The sequence below is a fragment of the Anopheles merus genome, chromosome 3R (genome assembly GCF_017562075.2).
Source record: "Anopheles merus strain MAF chromosome 3R, AmerM5.1, whole genome shotgun sequence".
NCBI lineage: Eukaryota > Metazoa > Arthropoda > Insecta > Diptera > Culicidae > Anopheles > Anopheles merus.
In genome coordinates, this window is record NC_054084.1 from 43,920,583 (window position 1) to 43,939,003 (window position 18,421).

Here is an 18,421-nt window from a genome sequence, read left to right on the forward strand (position 1 = left end):
TTCAACTTCAATTCCCGCTCAATTTTAAGGGGTTAGAAAAAAAGAAGCGAATGTTTGTGTCTTGTAAGTGGATGTGGAAGTTGATGGTTGTACTACGGTGTGTGCTTAGCAGGCCGAAATCCGAACCTCGGACTTTGATTGAACATTTACAAACGAACGATTTTTTCAGTGCGCTGAAGTGGTTCTCTAAATTCGAAAACAGTATGTAATTGCTTGCTATGCTACAGAACATAAACTGCACGAACTACTGCTTGAAAGCTGTATTGACATTCTTCATGCTCGTTTCGCAATGGGCTGATTGTTTTCAAACCCTTTTTTTACAGCAAGCCCACCATCAGCACCACCTGTCAAACCAAAACCGTGTGCACACAAGATCAGATTGTGTGATCGTGGTGTGTGATCTTGTGCTCCAAAATAGCTGAGAACCCCCCCCCCCCCCCCCCCCCCCCCCCCAGAAGAAGTGTGTTTTGAAAGTACAGTGTGATGCAGTTCGATAAAAAAGCTACCGCCAACATTCCAAGTGTGCGTTGTGTAGCAGCGAATGGTGCGACAAAAAGCGCGTAGAGAAGAGGAAAGGGGTAGAGCGCTGGAAGGGAGAGAGTCCCCTTGTGTGTCACTTGCAGCTTGCAAGGGCGCCTGAGTGTGTAGTGTAAAGCCAACCACCGTGTGGCAGGCGAGTGAAAAATGGGAAAATAGTTATCTGGAGTTTCGTTGGCAACGGGCTTCGTGAGAGTGTGTGTGAGTGTGTGGGAGAGTCTGTTTATTCGTGTGCCGTTGGCAGCGGTGGCACAGTGAGCGCAGTGGAAAGTTAGAGAATGTTATGGGGCAAGGAAAAGCGCATAGAAACCTTCCTCCTTCTCCCCCGTCCCGCATTTAGTGTGTAGTGTGAGCAAAAGTGAAATTGAAGCAAGTGCTGTTATCGAACAGCGCGCCGCCAGAATAAAGCAAGCGCGACGATATTGTGTGTGTGTGTTCAGTGAACGTGGCAAGCACCCTCACCCCTTCATCCGGCACGATGGCAGGAAATATCGTCAAATGGTGGAAGCACAAGATATTGGGCGGCTACAAACAGTTCACAGGTAAGGTTCGTCTCACTTATCAAGAAGTTGTGGACCCAATCTCCACACTGGGCGACCACTAACCGCCGCTGGGTATAGTTGCGATATGGCGGCGCATAAATTGTACCGAATGGTAGCGGTGTGCACAATTTACTCTACCGCCATTTGTGTGTCAAGTTGTCAAATGTCGAATCAGTCATCTCAACCAATCAAAGCGAGAGAAGAAGAGAAAAAAAACGCGAATAGAAATACAGATCACTCCGCATGGCAAGACTAAACGCACCGTGAAAGAAAGATGGCCGAAATGGGTCCTTTGAATGGAAGCTTTTTGATGTATCCTGGGCAGAATATGTTCAACGCCAAGTGGTGCCACTTTCGTCCGTTTCGGCCTGCTTTGCCTTAACTTTGCTGGTGGTGGTAAGAAAAGTATGTGCTAGGGAATAATCCCCTCGGCTTAGGATATGCTCTTTGGATAACCCCGTGCCTTCTTTCGCTTTCGCCTCTCTCCCTTAAATTGCCAAATGCGTCTCCGGTGGGTCGTACATCCATAATGGATAAGAAGGTTGGAAGGATGACGTGACGAAACCAAGGGTGGCACAACATTTTCCCTCTTTCGCCGAACTGCTTCGAATCGGTGGTGGAGAAAATTGCCTTCCATTCCTGCCAACTCTGGGAGAAGGCTCAGCTTAAGCTTTAAACCGAGCGCTTATCGGGCAAAGAGGCAAAGGCCAGGCAACTTCTCTACTTCGCACGGCTTATTATTGCCACCAGCTTGCTTTGACGAGGTGTCTACAACAGTCGTTGGGTGGGAGCAACGAAAACAACAATAAAAGCGGTGACTGGCTCGACTGAAAACGCCAGCCAAAAACCAATTTATGGCTGCGGAAAAAATACCACCCCTTGCGTCGATGCGGGGGCAAGGCAAGGCGAGAGCAAGCGGGGAAATGGCGTTTTGTTCCTTGGTGTCAATTGGCGTGCCATGCACGCACGCTGCTTTGCCGGCTCTTTGCGCTAGAGTTTGCCGGGGTTGTTTGGAAAAAGAAGAGTGCACTCTCCCATTCATCAAAGATGGCGCGCGCGCGCGTTCGGCTGTGCTTGTGCGTTGCGTAGCAGCAGCAGCAGCAGTGGTGGCGGCAGCGGCGGCGGCGACGGCAGTACCATCTGGCCACGGCGCTGCCTGTTCTGTTAGTGTGGTTAATTTTCACACCTCTCACACTCCCGAACGCGCCATCGCACATTGAGCCATTCTTTACACCGCAGGCCATTTTCTTCGTTACGGCAGCGTGTGCCTGTTGTGTGGCCCTGCTGTATACCGATTTGGCAGATGGTTTTGACCCAGTTATAGTAGCGTTGGGAACAGGGTTGGGAGGGAGGGATGGAGGATGGGAGATGTGTTTGTGGGAGGATGCTAAAAGGGGTTGTAGTTCAGGATATAGCCGCGTTTGCGGGGCTTTGTGGCGGCTGTTTAGCAAATCTTTTATGGTTCGCTCGAAATGGTACGGCACGGTAGTAAAACGAACGATTTATCTATTGTTTTTCGATGTATTATAGTATTTAATAGTTCACATTACAATGTAATGGTACGACTTTTCTATTATTGCCAACAGAGATGGCCTCTTCCATCGATGGGTGTCAGGGCGAAGCATTTGGGCGGAATAGAAAAAGGTCGGTTTTCTTCTTTCTGTACAACCGACACACGCAACATTCGTGTGTTATCGTTTGCCTCTAGGGGGAAGAAGGGGGGAAAGTAAGAGGTACGTGTGGGGTAGGGTGATCAAAGCCCTGCCTTTAACCGGAGCCGTCATCCAACAAGTTGATTGCCAACGGAAACACTCTGCCTTGTGTAGAGAAAGGAATGATTGGAATAAGACGGCAAAGAAAAGGTAGAAAAAGGAAAGGTTGCTGCAGTTACCGCACTATGCGTAGACGCGGGCACGTATGGATGCGTGCGTGTGCCGCGTATGTGTGCGTGTATCTGCTTGTGTGTGTGTGTGTGTGTGTGTGTGTGTGTGTGTGTGTGTGTGTGTGTGTGTGTGTGTGTGTGTGTGTGTGTGTGTGTGTGTGTGTGTGATCTTCAGCGTCATTATCATGCGTGTTCGTCCACCCACCGTCGGCCGTCTCTCACGCATGGGTTTTCTCTTTTAAGTTTTTAGCCTGCGTCCGATCATGCTGCTCTTTCTTCAGATGATCGCGCTCTTTCTCTCTCTTTTTCTCTTTTTATGCTGCTGCAATCGCTGTCCTGCTCCTGCATTTGCGAACAAACAACTCACCCCCTGAAGACCACCACTTGCTGCTGTTGCGCCACTTCTGGTAGCTATTTTACTCATCTCATCTCCCATCTTTCTCTCTCTCTCTCGCTTCGCTGCCATCGATTGTTATTCTCTCTCTCTCTCTCTCTCTCTCTCTCTCTTTCTTCCTTTCATTGGACCCAACGTCCCTATCCGCCCGTACCCGTGAGGGCCGGGTGTGCCGGGTTTCGGTCTGCCTGTGATCTTTCGGCGTTTCTCTTACTGTGTGTGTCTTTTCTTGCTCTTCTCGACCGTTTGGACGGTTTATGACGCGAACGAGTGCGTGCATGGTGGCTTCAGCATCCCTTCAGCACCCTTCCCTTCTCACCCTCGCCCCCCACGTGGAGGGTGCGGGGAACAGAGTATGTGGAACCAGACAAGCACCCCCGTTTGACCACCGTCCCTTCCCGTTCGTTCCACCGCGTTCCGCTCACTTCGGTCCCCGCTCGAACACCTTGTGTGCGCGGGGCTTTTCGATTCTTTTTGACCGCTCCGCGTGTTTCGTTCCATTGGTTACGCGTCGGCCCCATCGGCCTTCCCCGTCCCCGTCCTTCACTCCCTTGCCGTTCTCTCGTACACACATGTGTGTGCCCCCGTGCTGCCATACCATTCGGTGGCATTCCTATTTCGGTCGCGTTTTCGGAATTGTTCCATTGGACCGACCGACCATCAACCCTCCTACCCTGCACCCTCTGGAGCATCCTTCCGTCGCTCGTGTGTGGTGCGGCTCTCTTGGAATCCATCCCACCCCTTAATAGACAGTGCGCAGTCGCGCGGGATGTCTTTTCGGTTTCTTTCTACTTCTGCCGTGCCGTGCGTTTGTGTTTACGTGGATGTGTGTGTGTGTGTGTGTGTGTGTGTGTGTGTGTGTGTGTGTGAAACTGTTGTTTTTTACATTTATCTTTACTTTTTTCTTCTACGTTTTTTTTCCTCTCTTACAATGCCTTGATGCATGTTTCGGAATCGGACCAGGAGGGGTCGGGTCGGCTGCGTTCTTCTTTACGTTCATTTTTGGCTTTTCTTTCTTTGCTTCGGCTTGTGTCTTTACCTTCGCCGTTCGGTGCGCTTTGTGTTGTTTTCTTGCTCTTCTTCTTCATTTGCGTCGAGTTTTTACACCTTCCTCTTTCTCTATTCTCTTTCTCTCCCACTCTTGCTCACTGCCCCGTCTTACAGTGGCGTTCCTTAATGTTTCTTTTCACCAATCTCTTCACACACGTTGTTGGCGTCTTGGAACATCAGCCTTCCATGAACCGAAAAAGAAGGAAACGACGAGACACTCGGTGGAGGGGGGGGGGGGGGAAGAGGGAGAGAAAGGGATGGTGAAATGAAAAGTGGATGAGAGCAAAGTATGAAAGAGGAAGCCGTGAACGCGTGGAAGCATAGATGAGGATTAGGGTACGTTACGGAAAAGATACGTGCGTTCTAGGGATTTCTTGTTGTTGTGAATTCGTTCTTACCGCATCTTGGGCTGAGTTGAAAGATCGCATACAGTGCGAAAGAGAAGGGGCAGGAGCGATCTTGTTTTCTCCTCTTCGCTTCTAAGATTCGATCGTTTCATTTTCTAGGTTTTCGTGCGAGAGCGTGCATGCGTGTGTGTGTGTATTTGCTTTTATGCTTTATGCCGTGGAATGGGACGGCATCCGACAAAAGCCGTATCTTACCTTGTTGGTCTCCTCTTCTCCACTGCTACACACTCTACACATCCTGACTACACCCGGATGGTGGATGTTTGGCGGTGAAGTCTACAATTCGTTTTACCTTTTTTTTCGGTGCGGCTTTACATTTACGCACCCGTACGCATATTAACACACACCGGTCGTTTTTTGTTTTGTTTTTGGTGGTCGAGAAGCAGAGGAAAGAAGGCGGCATCAAAACTGATCAGGACGATCTTTTGAACCGATCTTCGCATGCCTGGTGGTGGAGGTTTGAAGCAAGCTGTCCGAACAATAGGATTCAATACGATAAAAAAGCGTTGACCGAATAGAATTATGATCGCTAGGAATAGTAAGGAAGCGAAGGGAATGGTGACTAGCGAGAGAAAGGTACAGGGAAATTGAGGGAGGGAGAGAGGGAGTGCAAATAGCAAATGAGTAGGACGTAAACGTGGCACCATTCGAAACCATCTGTTCCGGGCATCACCGTTTGAAACATTTGATCGATCGGTTTGTGGATATTTTCTAGAGTAAATGAGAAAAATAAACATGTTATAAATTTGGTTTGTCCTAATCTTCGCATAACTAAAACGCGAAGTAACTTGTTGGAAGTTACGCTATAAAACTTTACCAGTGGAAATAATGCTATCAGCATTTATATTAGTTCGTTTCGACCAACGCTTCTTCTTTGGCACAACAACCGTTGTCGGTCAAGGACTGCCTGTATCACTAGTGGGCTTGGCTTCCAGTGACTTATTGATTACCCATAGCAGGAGAGATAGTCAGTCCTACGCATAGGGACCATTCGGGGAATGAACTCATGACGGGCATGTTACTGAATCATGCGTATTGATGACTGTAGGACAGTGCTTACCTAAAACTATATTACACAAACATGCATGTTTAAAGCTTTTTTGTGCGTGTGGCTATATGGTTATATGCGTGTTGGATATGAAACTCGACAACGTTTTGATCAACAATGTTATTGCCATTTTAAGTATACTGGACTATAAAACACTCCCTGTTTTGAACAAACAATTGACACAATATTGAGAGTGCTAATGTTAATGCTAGGAGGCATCCTTGACATAGCAAAAAAGGCACACAGTGGTATGGTATGGGTTTTCATCCACTTTATAAAACACTTGCCTGCAAAAAGGGATTTACCTGTACAGTATGAAAGAGAATAATAAAAAAAAGCTTTTTATACGGATTGCACACGTTCTAGCAACGCGCTAGGTGCGGCTGCCCGTTTTCACATCGGATGCATCGTTGTGCAGAAGGCAGAAAATTAGTGCAACTGTGAGGAAAATTAAGATAATGGTAATGATGCCTGGTTACACCGGGGAAAATGTTACAACCGCGCGAATGGGCTGAAGTGGTGCCGGTCCCTTACGTCCTGCTCGCCACCGATGCACCGATCTCCCATCCAGCTTCTTTACTGCTCAGTCGCGCTGCTGCGTTGCCTGCAACTTCTTGCTTGTCAGCACTGCCAGCGCTCCGCACAGTGCAGAGGGAAAAACTTTATCGCCTTTTCTGCTGCCTGCTGGTGCTGAAATGTGGAAGCGATGAAAATTGTAGCCTTTTGTTTGTCTTTTGTGTTGTGTTGGTCTCTCAGTGGTGGCTGCTTGAAGGTTCCTTTCGATAGTTGCACATGGTACGCATGGTACTGCAGGACGGGGGGAGCGTTCGCTGATTCTGTGCTGCAATTGCTGCATGGAAGGTAAGGGTTAGGCTGAGCTTGCTCTCCTGGCATGATTAGTATTTTATCCGTAACTAAGGGAAGGGCTAATTTTTAAAAGAACTTCGTTGCTTCGAGATAAGGTGGTAAGGAGAGTTTGCACAAGTGTTGGAAAGTGGAACAATTTCCGGACCTTTGCCATTGAGCATCTATGTAGATGTAGAATGTGTGGAACTCGTGTGGTTTTATGTATTTTGTTAATTATAAGCACACAATTATTTGCCTTAAAAGCTAAAAGGTTACTACTACTAAGAGCTAACAGTGAATATAATTCACTTGAGTAAAAAAAGAAAAAATAGTTCGCATTCTTCAGTCATAGCAGTTATATCTAGCTTTTCCGTTAATGAATTATATATTATAGTAGGTTTGCAAAATGCTTGTTCTAAATAGCAAGTGGTCTTGGAGGGACAACGCCATCCCCAGGTGGGGGCACTGACATGTTTGTTGTTTCGTTTCGTGGTTCCAATCGCCAAGCGAACTGATTTCCTGGTACACGATTATGCAACATTGTTGTTCACAGTCATTATCGACATTGTGGTCAAAAAGTAACATCCAATTCCAATGTGAAATTGCTCAAATATACAGCTGCAAGCGCACGCCGTTTTCTTTGCTCTGCTTTTCGAAAAAGTTCAAACGTTTGCCAGAAGTTGTTGAAAAAAAGAAGAGTGAGCGAAATGGTTTGTTTCTTACACAAAAGCCTACAATTAACGATGAAAAGCCGATGGTGCTGCTGCAGCAAACGATGGTGTTGGTTTTTTTTTCTCCTGTATTGGACACTCTTTTGGCGTCCATTGGCCCTACAGATAGTTGTTGCATCTGCAGAAAAGCAGTAAAGATGCATTCTTTTTTTTTTTTGTTTTCAGCAGTTTGCAAAAGTTTAACCTTGCAAATGTGCTGGCGGATATGATTAACATTTTTCTTCTCGACAGTCGCTCGCGATAGGCAGATGCAAGCATACATATGTGCAGTTATAAAAACAGAAAACGGAAGTGTTTAAGTGCGAGCATCTTGCGATGAAAATTGCTCGGCCCGGTTATCATTTCTTGCAGTGTGACCAAATGCTTTAATGAAGAGAGCAGCTATAAAGAAAACGCTACACTTCTTGATTACCGTTTCGTGAACGCAACCGGAACCAGTTGTTTTCTGAGTTGAGGCTGTGGAAAAAAGGCTGGATGGACTCGCAGAACGTAGTGCACCAAATCGGATGCTCCGGACCAGACAGGCCAGGGCATCGACACAATAATCGACATTTCTTCAATTGGAAATACTGTGAACGACGACACACTGGAGACGGGGCGACGCATTATATTTCCGCCTCACATTCTTGCACGCGGTTTGCCTCTCGTCAAAAGTGCTTTATATTGTCCTACACATTTTTCAGCCATACTTGCTGGTTTGGAACTTTGTATTGAAAAAATTAACATCGCTGCTGGTTGTGTGCTGTTTGTTGTATCCCGATGCGGCCGCCGCACAAAGTCTTTTTGAGTAACCGTGCTTTGTTACGTTTGTCCCGCAAATGGCTGCTGAATTTGCTGACCTCCAGCTGCTTCCCCATGGCCTGATCGTCCTCTTTGGCATGGCAGAGCATTGCTGCACTCTTTGCGACTGCCTTGAACGCGTTTGTGTACTGTAGAGGCGGCCTTTGTGTGTGTTTTTTTGTTTGTTTCTTGCCGATGTCGGACTTAGAAGCAATCAAGACGAGACACGTTTTGCCAGATATTTCATCGATTTTCGTTGCTCTGGCGAGGATGTGAAATTTATAAAGAGAGCAAGGAAAACTGTCTACGAAGAGGGGGTTCAGTCGTAAACAAGGAGACCTGGTTTATTTTGTCTTGAGATTTGTTTCCATTCGTTCGCTGGTTACGCGCCAAACATTGCATCGTGAGATTTTCGCTATGCTCCGGTGTCACTGGTGGCCCCCAGACAAATGCAGCGAGGATTTCGGGCGAGCGCACGAGGACCTGTCTGTCTGGGTATTGTATCTTATCCGGTTCTTTCTTTTTCTCTGTTCCTAACTGCCAGCATCTACGACAGGTATCCCGATTGGCGGCGTTGCTTTTTTCATTTCCAAAACGTTATTATTTCCCTTTGCTTTCGATCCGCATGGATGAATGGTGAATGATTCCGTTCGGCCAGATCTCTTTTGCTTTCGCTGTCTGCTGGTCTGGATATGTTATGCGTATGGAAAAGGTGATGTGGACAAAAAAAGGAAAAAAAACCGCTCGCTTCCGTTGCAGTTAAATTGAATCCATCTGTCACTCAACAGGCTGCACTGCCGCTGTTTCGTCGTCTCCGGGGGATTTAACGAGAACCCGACATATCTGCAAAACCACATTCCTGCTCGCTTCAGGTTAATCCATCGTACTGGCTTTGATCGGCTTGATGAAATTCGAACACAACTACAATCATAATGATGGACCTTCGTTACCAACATTGCGTTTGGTTGGTTCTGCCGTTTCCTTATTTGCTTAATACCCTTGCCTCGTGATGATGGTCACTGATGCGTCGGTAAATGCTGACGTTTTGCACTCTTCATGACGAAGACATATGGTCCATTCCTTTCTGGCTACGTGACAGTTGCTCCTTTTTCGTTCAAAGACACTGTCAACCAGGAGGTCAACCACGACGGAGGCTGTTATGTTCGTTCGTGGTTTGGAATTTACGTTTGACTTTTAGTTGGATTGATTTTTCCAGTTACTACTGCCGTTATGACGTTGTTCGATAAATTATTAGAAAAACGAAGAATTATTTCAAAATTCCCCAAAACCTTAACAAATATTGTGGCCATTTTTGCATCCACGTGTTTGAGTGCTGATGGTTATTTCTTTTCTAGCGCGTCAACAGGCTATACCAATGGGATGATGCCATTTAGCTGCAGCTATTTCCGCCTTTGCCGGGACTCTGTACTCACAAACGGGGTTATAATTATGGTGAGGTGCAAAATGCGCATCACTCCTTGGCGCTGTTGTTACGCTACAGAAAAGCTATCGCAGATCGCGTGCTTCTGATCTGCAGTCGTTGTGAAAATACCGTTCCACTTGCGTGTTGCCCCAGCGATTGCAGCCAAGCTAAACCGAGAAGCTGACGCTCATGCACCTTGCTTGACACTCCATTTTTTGCGGCCTAAAATTCTTCGACACGCACGTCACCTACATGCATGTGCACACGCAGATCTTGGAAGAATGTTGGAAAGCGTTGCTGGCAGTTGAGTTTTGCAGTTGTTGCATGGCGAATAGTTTACAGTTAACAGAAGTTTGTACCAGGTAGGCTCTATAGGTTATGATATGAGATAGTTCTAGCGAAAGACATTCAAGTTATGTGAATCATTGGCATCAACGTATTGATATTTGCATCAATAATATCTCATAGTGCTTAGGGAAGACGGTCCAGTACATGAAGTGAAACCGACCGGCAATGTAAAAGCAGGCTTTTCTTTGCAATATACCCGTGGGCTAAGCTGTGCGACTTAAAAAGAGGCATGAAAATTGATAAAAAGAGATATCGAAGGTATATTGAAATTTTACCTATATGCCTTGAAATTTGTAGTCCGAACGAAGCTGGCCATCGTAACTCGAAATAATCACAAAATCGGTCATTCCATTTCAACACTGAGAGCTAGTGACATTCGGGTCTTCCGACATCCAAGTTTGGATTCCATCAAAGACTTTACAGCGAAACGGCTCCATGGTGGAGCTACTCTAATGTAGCATTTTACTCTCTATCTTTATTTTTGGCTTGCTTTTTTTGTAGCGTTTAAACTCCATCCCCCATCATCATGATTCCGCTGTATGCCCCTGGTGTGCGCTTGTTTACCTTCCCGGTAAGGAAAAATGAAGCTCTCGGGTGGCAATGGTGATGACTTATTCAAATGGAATTTTGGTAAATATTGTACCACTTCTCACGGACCGCCTATATGGACTGCAAAGCATTGCTGGTTTGTAGACGCTGGCGCATAGATATTCTATCCAAACAGCCGAGTTTATTTTTTCTTGAATGTATACTCCTGCCGTCCTCGGTTCTCTTGGGCACTTGAGTATTCAGCATCTTGAAACACGTAGAAATAAAAAAAAAACTTTTACGTCTTTGGCCAGTCATTTTCACGTTTTGTACCTAGGATTGAATGTATTGCAGAGCTTGGAAAACTTATTTTTCTCTCAACTACTTTCCATATATTAAAAGTAGTTACGCTATGCTCCAGTGTTACTAACACGATTGGAAAACACAGAATTTAATAACTAACATTAACACAACTGAATGCCAACCATGCAAGCTTCATATTCTTTTTCTATACTTTTACAAAAAAAACAGATAGCTGTTTTGATCTAAAAATAGATTCGACGCTAAAACTGTTCAATCAACATTTTTCGTCCACAATCACGCGGTATTGAATCGATTACAATCTGTAACTGGCTGTGACTGACGCCCCAATGTACGCTGCTGGACCACATTTCGCCCGCGCAATGTTGCGCGCAACCGAGAGCGTTGTTTCAATATTAATTAAAAACAATTCCATAGCGCGTCTAATAGTTTACTTACTTCACGCGGTGTATGTTTTGCGGCCAACCGTCAATGGGTGGTTGGTGCACCGCCAAACACTGCCCCGTGGTCATTAAACCTTGCTATAGGTGAAACGAGCGATGTAACGTAGATTGTCGGCACGGAAGATATAGCCGCGCACGCGAGCACTCCGCCTCACCGTTCCTCTCGAGGGGTCCTCCTCCTTTACACATCAAAGCCCGCTGCGCCGACCGACAGACAGACCTGGGCCTACTCTGTGGAGCAGAGAGTAGTTGCTGTGGCTGTGAGGCGGCGCCAACCAAGTTTGCAATCGCAATTCCACCGTGTTGGCGCGATAATGTGCGCAATTTATAGTTATTGTTGTTTCAGGCATGCGAAATAGTGCCATTAGACGGGGTTTTAATTGATCGATTTTGCTATTTTTTCCCGTTGCCGATTTCTTCCCACTACTATGGCAGTAGTACCTTCAGGGGTTAGTCTTGGGTACCTGATGGTAAGTTGCATTGAGTTGCATGGAGTGGTTAATCATGGATGGTCGTTGTAATAGTTGGGATAGGCACTGGTAGAGTCTGACACAGAACACAGTCCAGTGCTTATTGAATTATTGCCCATTGTTATAGTGTAAGATTTAAAGTTTGAAGCCAATGCGCTTAGTGTTATGGAATGTTGAATACATCGCTGAGTGTTTGCCATATCAAAATTATAATTATTTTTACGATCTGATTATGATCACAATCTCAAAGACGCTCACAACAGGCTCGTAGTATAATAAATAAATGGTATATATTTTTATTTGGATACTTTCCTTATTCTTTTAGAGGGAAGAGACTAGTTTACAGACTGCAAATATTCGTTTACCGTTTCAAATACCAAGTTCAACTTCGATGATTTCGAGGATTTACCGTACTTTCGAGGTTTTACCGCTTTATCGTGGCACCGTCTCAAAATACAAGCGATGTTGAGTAAATAGATGATATAAACACCAATATTTATTACAAGTTTTAACCGTATTTCCTTCCTAATCTTACGTGTATTTGCAGGTAAGCTTAACAGTCGACGAAAACACGCTGCCATCTTTTTGCATCATACGACGGAGGACAGGTTCATCAGCGTTTCATATCAGCAACTATCTTCTCGACAATAAGTACAGCATTTTTCCATTTCCACGACCTTTTTTTACTGCTTTACAGTGACAGGTGAGAGAGTGTTGTTCTCCTTTTCATCTGCCACGGTTCAACGTCCGATTTGTGTGTGCACAACGACGCGAAGAATGAAGCGGCCAAAACTACTACGACATACGGCGGTGGTCATAAATACACGGCGGAGGACGGATTAAAGCGGTTTAAAAGGGGGTGAAGAATACACATTAATACCGCATTTGCCGCACATAAGAATGCCACACACACAAAAAAAGATCTATTGTACGCGTTTACTTTAAGGCGCGCCGGCCCAAAATTCATCAAACCAGGAAGAACTCTAGATTAGTGCGTTTCCCTTTTCTGGCCGTGTTCGTACAGCGGCACTCCCGGAACGCTCATGCGATAGTGGCAGCAAACGCGCTGAAGAGCGCTGCGATATATAAGTTAATGACGATTATTGTCGTTTAATGGACGCACAACTGTGTTGTTTGGCCAGACTGTACGCGTCTACGGGCGGCCTGCCAGTTTGGGCGGTGGCTGAGATGCTGCCCGTAGTGAACGTGAAACGCTCTCTCAGCTCCAGCACCGCCGCCGTGTCCTTTCTGTCGATAGGGGTGGCCATGGCCGTGGGTCGCTGGCAGCGGATGACTGTTTTATTATTATTATCTACAATCGGTTTTCTGCTTTTGCTTCATCCCACCGTTCTTCTCGGTTCGAGTTTTTATTCGTTTTGAAAGTTGCCAAGAAAGAAGGTGAAGACGAGATTCCATTTGTGGATATCAAAAACCTTGCACCGGCGCGTCAATCGCGACCCTCCGCCTGTCGTCTATCCAGAGGTTCGGTGAAGTGATCGCGGGAAATTGAAGGGAATTTTAATTGATTACCGTTAATTAAAATCTCGCACACTCACCTTCACCACCACCATATCCTGCCTTAGTTGGGGAGGGACCCAGCATAGAGGTGCAGTGATTCTCGTGCATCCTCGGTTCCGCCGGTCTCGATTACGAGCGAGAGATGAACACAGAATCAAATTATTCGGTTTTGATACTTGCCGCGCTCAGATCGAACCGCGTTCGCTGTATGCCGTAAACGGCCGTATGGTTGGCCGCAAGAGAACGTTATCTGAGGCCCTGGGTCGTTAAAGTGGTGAAGCGTACACGTTGTTGTTTTTTTTGTTAGGAGGGCTTAGCGGGGTCTGGTCCTCATGAGATCAAGCTTACAGTATGGCCTACGTGGTGGGGTGCCTTTCATAGGAATGTTTTAAATTCTAGATTTAGAGTGTCCATTGTAAGGATTGTTTTTGTGCCGCAAAGGCTATGTAAGACTACAAAACTGATGAGCGATGAGGTGTAAGGCGGCACATGAAACATGCGTGGTGACGAGAATAGAATTGGAGAGCAAATGCTATAGAAAGCTTTTGCATTTCTTGAAAATAATGAACAAACCCTTCTATTAAACTCTCCTCAGTAATAGGCAGTTGAAATATTTTCAAAACTTTAAATGACATTTCTATTTTTAAGTTATCTGATTTGGGAGGAACACTAGGTGCAATCAGATGCCAAAGAGCTCAAATTACGCTTACGAAAATACGATTAGTTCTTGCGTTTTATGTATTCGATGTCTCTAACCTTATTTTGGATCAAAAGGCTGCGCGACAGATAGCATTAGATACAACAACAAAATGCTAGAAGCTGCCGGTGTCTGTGATGATTGTTCTTTTGCAAAAGGTTTCCTCAAAGTTTGAAATGTATTTCTATTTCCTTCCCGCAAAAGGCAAATCGAATCGGGTTTGGATGGGATCGACCGCTTAAGGAAAATCGATGAAGCGTGCACAGCGAAATCATCGTCCAGCGGGGCCAACGAGATGAAACGATGAATTTCTTATGCGGCCTTTCCACTTGCCTTCAATCTCCGCGAGTTTCGGCTCGTGAGTTCTTTGAAGGTTTAACCTTCCCTGTTGGTGCCTGTCGGTATACGACGGTTTTTTTCTCTCCCGTTTTTCTTTGCCTTGCTCTCTTTTGCTTCTCACCCGCCGATCGGCCGACCCCCGGTAAGATCTCATGCCGATCGTCGCTTGATCAATGCCATCATCTGCGCGGCAACGGCGCACAAGCAATATAGTGGCAATAGAGCATCATCCGCCGCCGCCATTGCCAGTTGGCCGCTTCCCATTCTGTGTGCTCCTTCCCGTGCGCACCCACCTCCAGCCTGCGCTCGTACATCTTTGGAACCGTGAACCCCGTTCGCTCCAGCATCCATGCGCAGGGTTGCCCAAAGCCTGGTGTGTGGTGTGAGAGTGTGCCTGGGGCTTCAAGGGAGTGAAGGAAGGTGCGCAACGTCGGCGGTGTAACCCTTTCAATCTTTTTCGAGAGTTTAAATAAATGTGCCTTTCCCATTCACTCGCTCGGCGTAAATATGTTACATCTCGCCCTGCTCGCAGCTCTCGATCGCATCGATCCTCCTCGCGCGCGCGTTATTGCTGCGTTCCCCGTGTGCGCCGTTGCGCTTGTAAAGCGAACTCTGTGCTCTTTAATGCGTTTTTGTGGCCGAGCCGCCATAAGGTCCGCGGATTGGCGGTACGATTTGAATCCCGCGTTATGGCCCACACCAACACTCTCACACGTTTAATGAGAGAAAAAACAAGGTGGATTGCTATTGCATGGTGTAGGCTGAGTGTGTTCGTTTGCATATTTTGCGGATCAATTACTCGCTCTACAATTAGAATAACTTTTTTTAAATTTGTTATTTGATAGTTGTTTTTCGTCGGATCATGTGTTTGGTGGATGTTGTTTATTTTCAGAATTACTATTTGTATTGGTGTCATTCGTTCAATTTAGTGTGTGATTTTTAATAATATAAGAAGAACAGACTCTTAGTGAGTATGTGTATTTAAGTCTGACGATAGTGAGCATTAAATTAGAATGGTCAAACATGTGCAGCTACCTTTTTTGTGTATAAGTTGCTCTTCACAATAAGAAATGTATGCCATGGTTTCATAGTTAGTTCATTGGAAACCTTTGCATCTGCTTACAATCAAATATACACAGCATTTTCGGTTCGCCATACAATAGCATCTTTTCCGCTTCTCCATCTGGTTGATGCCAAGTTATGAGGAACCTTTGGCCCTCTCTCGTACCCAATCGTAAAAAAAAAACAAGCCGCACTCGTATGGTCAGTTCGGCTGTGCGCTTTTATCTCTGCATTCGACCACTGCCTCTTCCACAGCGCTGGTCGGATGCCGTTGTCGTCCTCCACTCCAGCGAGATTTTGTTGCTTTTTTTCTTCACTTTCGTTGTCTCTGGTTCTCTTTCCTGCATGTATGCACGTGTTACGGTCCCGTTCCAAATCGCTTCGATCGACCAAAAGAGGCTTTTAATGTTTTCCGCCATTATGGACCAATGCACCCTTCGCGTGCATTCTCTCCACATTTTCACCGTCCAACGCGAGGCTGTTCGTGTTTCTCCAGTTTCTGCTTTCTGCGGGCTCGGCTGTATAATGTCTTACACCTATACCGGCAAGCTGGCAGGCCTCGCTGTGTTGTGTGCCGCTACACTTAGACCACTACTTTTCGACCATTTGTGATCGTACGATTGATACACCCGTGGCTGCTGCTACTTTTTGCAGCTCCGATCGTGGTTGCGTTTTGGCTCGATTTATGCCATATGAAAAATGGCGAACAACAAGAAAAATAACTTGTTGGTGAAAAAAGGATTAAAGCCAAAGGTTGTGTTACAGTGCATTTTTTATTACTGCAAACCTAATTCTTATAGTATTGTATTATTTTAGTATTATCGGCCTGTATGTAGAAATAATCGGCCTGTATAAAGCCGGTCTCATGGTACAGTCGTCAACTCGTACGACTTAACAACATGCCCGTCTAGGGTTCAAGCCCCAAATAGACCGTGCCGCCATACGTAGGACTTACTATCCTGCTATGGGGGGAAATCAATAAGTCACTGAAAGCCAACCCCACAAGTGGGTTGGCAGGCCTTGACCGGCATCGGTTGTTGAGCCAAACAAGAAGAAGAAGAAGATGTATAAATACATATTGGCCAAACTTTAGAAAAAATATGGTCGAACTGTGGCTATCTATCAATAACACACGGTCCGGTTTCACAGATCGTTTGATCCACTGCCGACTTGAGCGAAACCTAACGAAATCATTCGCCACAGATGGTATTCCTGTTCAAGTGTAACGGCTAAACATTCGTGTCGTTGATTTCACCTCGGCAGTAAATACAAAAAAATGTTTTGTTTCTCAAGCGCGCACATTGGACTAGGAAGCCGTTCCCTTCCCGTAGCGGCTATCCAAGGGCAGCGGCTGGTAGAAGGAGAATTAGGACTGTTGTTCAGACGTCGTTGTAAAAATTCCCATTTCGGTTGATTCGTCACGGTTCGGTATTAGTTTCGGCTTTAGTTCTGGATTGTGTTTAATTATTGGTTGCTCCGAAATGGAACGAAACGACCGAAAATTTGCTCTAGAGCAAAATAATGCTTTTTGTGAACAGTGGAGCACCAAATACCAGCTTGATTTGACCGTCAATTTTGGGTAACGGTGATTTAACATTCATCCTTTTTAATCGTTAAATGATCAGTACTGTAGTTAGTTGTTATGAGAAAGCTATTACAATAACGAAAGGCATTACTACATACTTATCATTATGCTATTAGACTCGCACGCAGTAAGTGTTGATTGTTTTTTTTTTTTTATAACACAACGTCACCATCTATTTTTTATATCAGTAATAGTGACTACATACGACATACAGATAAGAGGTCAAATCTTCAATACAAACATCAGTAACTACTAAAGAATGGGCTATGTATTTATTCAATACTTTTTTTTAAAGGGATTGTATTGACCGATTTAGAAAACTGTTTCAATCTGCATCTAACACAGTGCAATGAAAATGCATTCGTTACAAATGCACCGGAAATCGAGACTGTATTTTATTTTCTTCGACCTAGAATCGAGTACTGGTGCTTTTCGTTCGAGTCAATGTTTAGTTATCCCACAGGTTATCCCGGAAGTTTCTGGTTTTCATCTGCTTTACTGGATGGTGTTGCCCCATAACAGTAATGTCTGATGCTTATGAAATATGCAATGGTCTGAGGGAAACACTCTTCACAACACTGTGCCATCAAAATATTCGCTTTATTTTTCGTATCAAAACAATACGTGTTATTTGGTTTATGGTAATTCTTTTCATTCATTCTCATAATTTTATTATTATTATTATTGTTGCTGTCGTGTTGTTGGAACTCAAATCAAAGTAAGAGTTATTTTCATCTGCCAGCCTGAAACTATTCTAAATGTGGGAACCTACCTTGTTTATTATTGATTTGTATAAAATTACCGGTTGTTATGTATTAATGAATGTATAAAAGACTGATCCCGTGGTACAGTCGAAAACTTAACTTAACAACTTACCCGTCATGATGTATTAATGAGTAAATGTATAAAATGAGACGTTAACATTTGTCTTATGCGCATTTGATTTTTTCAATTCTCTCTGAACAATTAACGTATTTCACAAGTCAAAAAGTAGTTAAAATTATGTTTATTATTTTGTAGCATCACATTTCTTTTCAAAGCCTGTCTCTTTTTTTTTTAATTCACGACGTCTAGAGTATGTTCGACATGTTTCCATTTGTCAAATATTGTAAGATTGCTTGGTGTCTCTATCTTTACGAAAGCATATCCGCAACCGGATACTCTTCGGGCATCGCCCGGAACAAATCGCTTCCAATCGTCATACCATCATTCTTCATCAGCTTGCTAATTATATCAATTTCACCCGTAATATCCCCCGAACACCAAGCGCTACATCTCAATTAGCCACACCTTGGCGTGCCGTTGCACAAATTGTTTTGTGCAGGCACCATCTTTGTACACACACTCCACCATCCACAGTGATTGAAATGCTGGATAAAAAGTATCCGGTAGAATGTCGGACATCGGATATACACACCGACGGGCGTTATTATTGGACGAGTGGTGGGAAATGCACCGGTGCAGCGTGCA

General features: G+C 45.0%; 1 protein-coding gene across 1 annotated transcript in view; it reads left to right on the top strand.

Moving 5' to 3' along the window:
* Window positions 1-432: 432 nt before the first annotated feature.
* The window catches only part of LOC121596439 (protein naked cuticle homolog), a 45,856-nt gene continuing 27,867 nt past the window's right edge, over window positions 433-18,421 (top strand). The window contains exon 1 of the mRNA XM_041921395.1: window positions 433-1,079. Coding sequence (XP_041777329.1) covers window positions 1,016-1,079 — 64 coding nt within the window. The 5' untranslated portion in view covers window positions 433-1,015. The remainder of the gene's footprint in view (window positions 1,080-18,421) is intronic.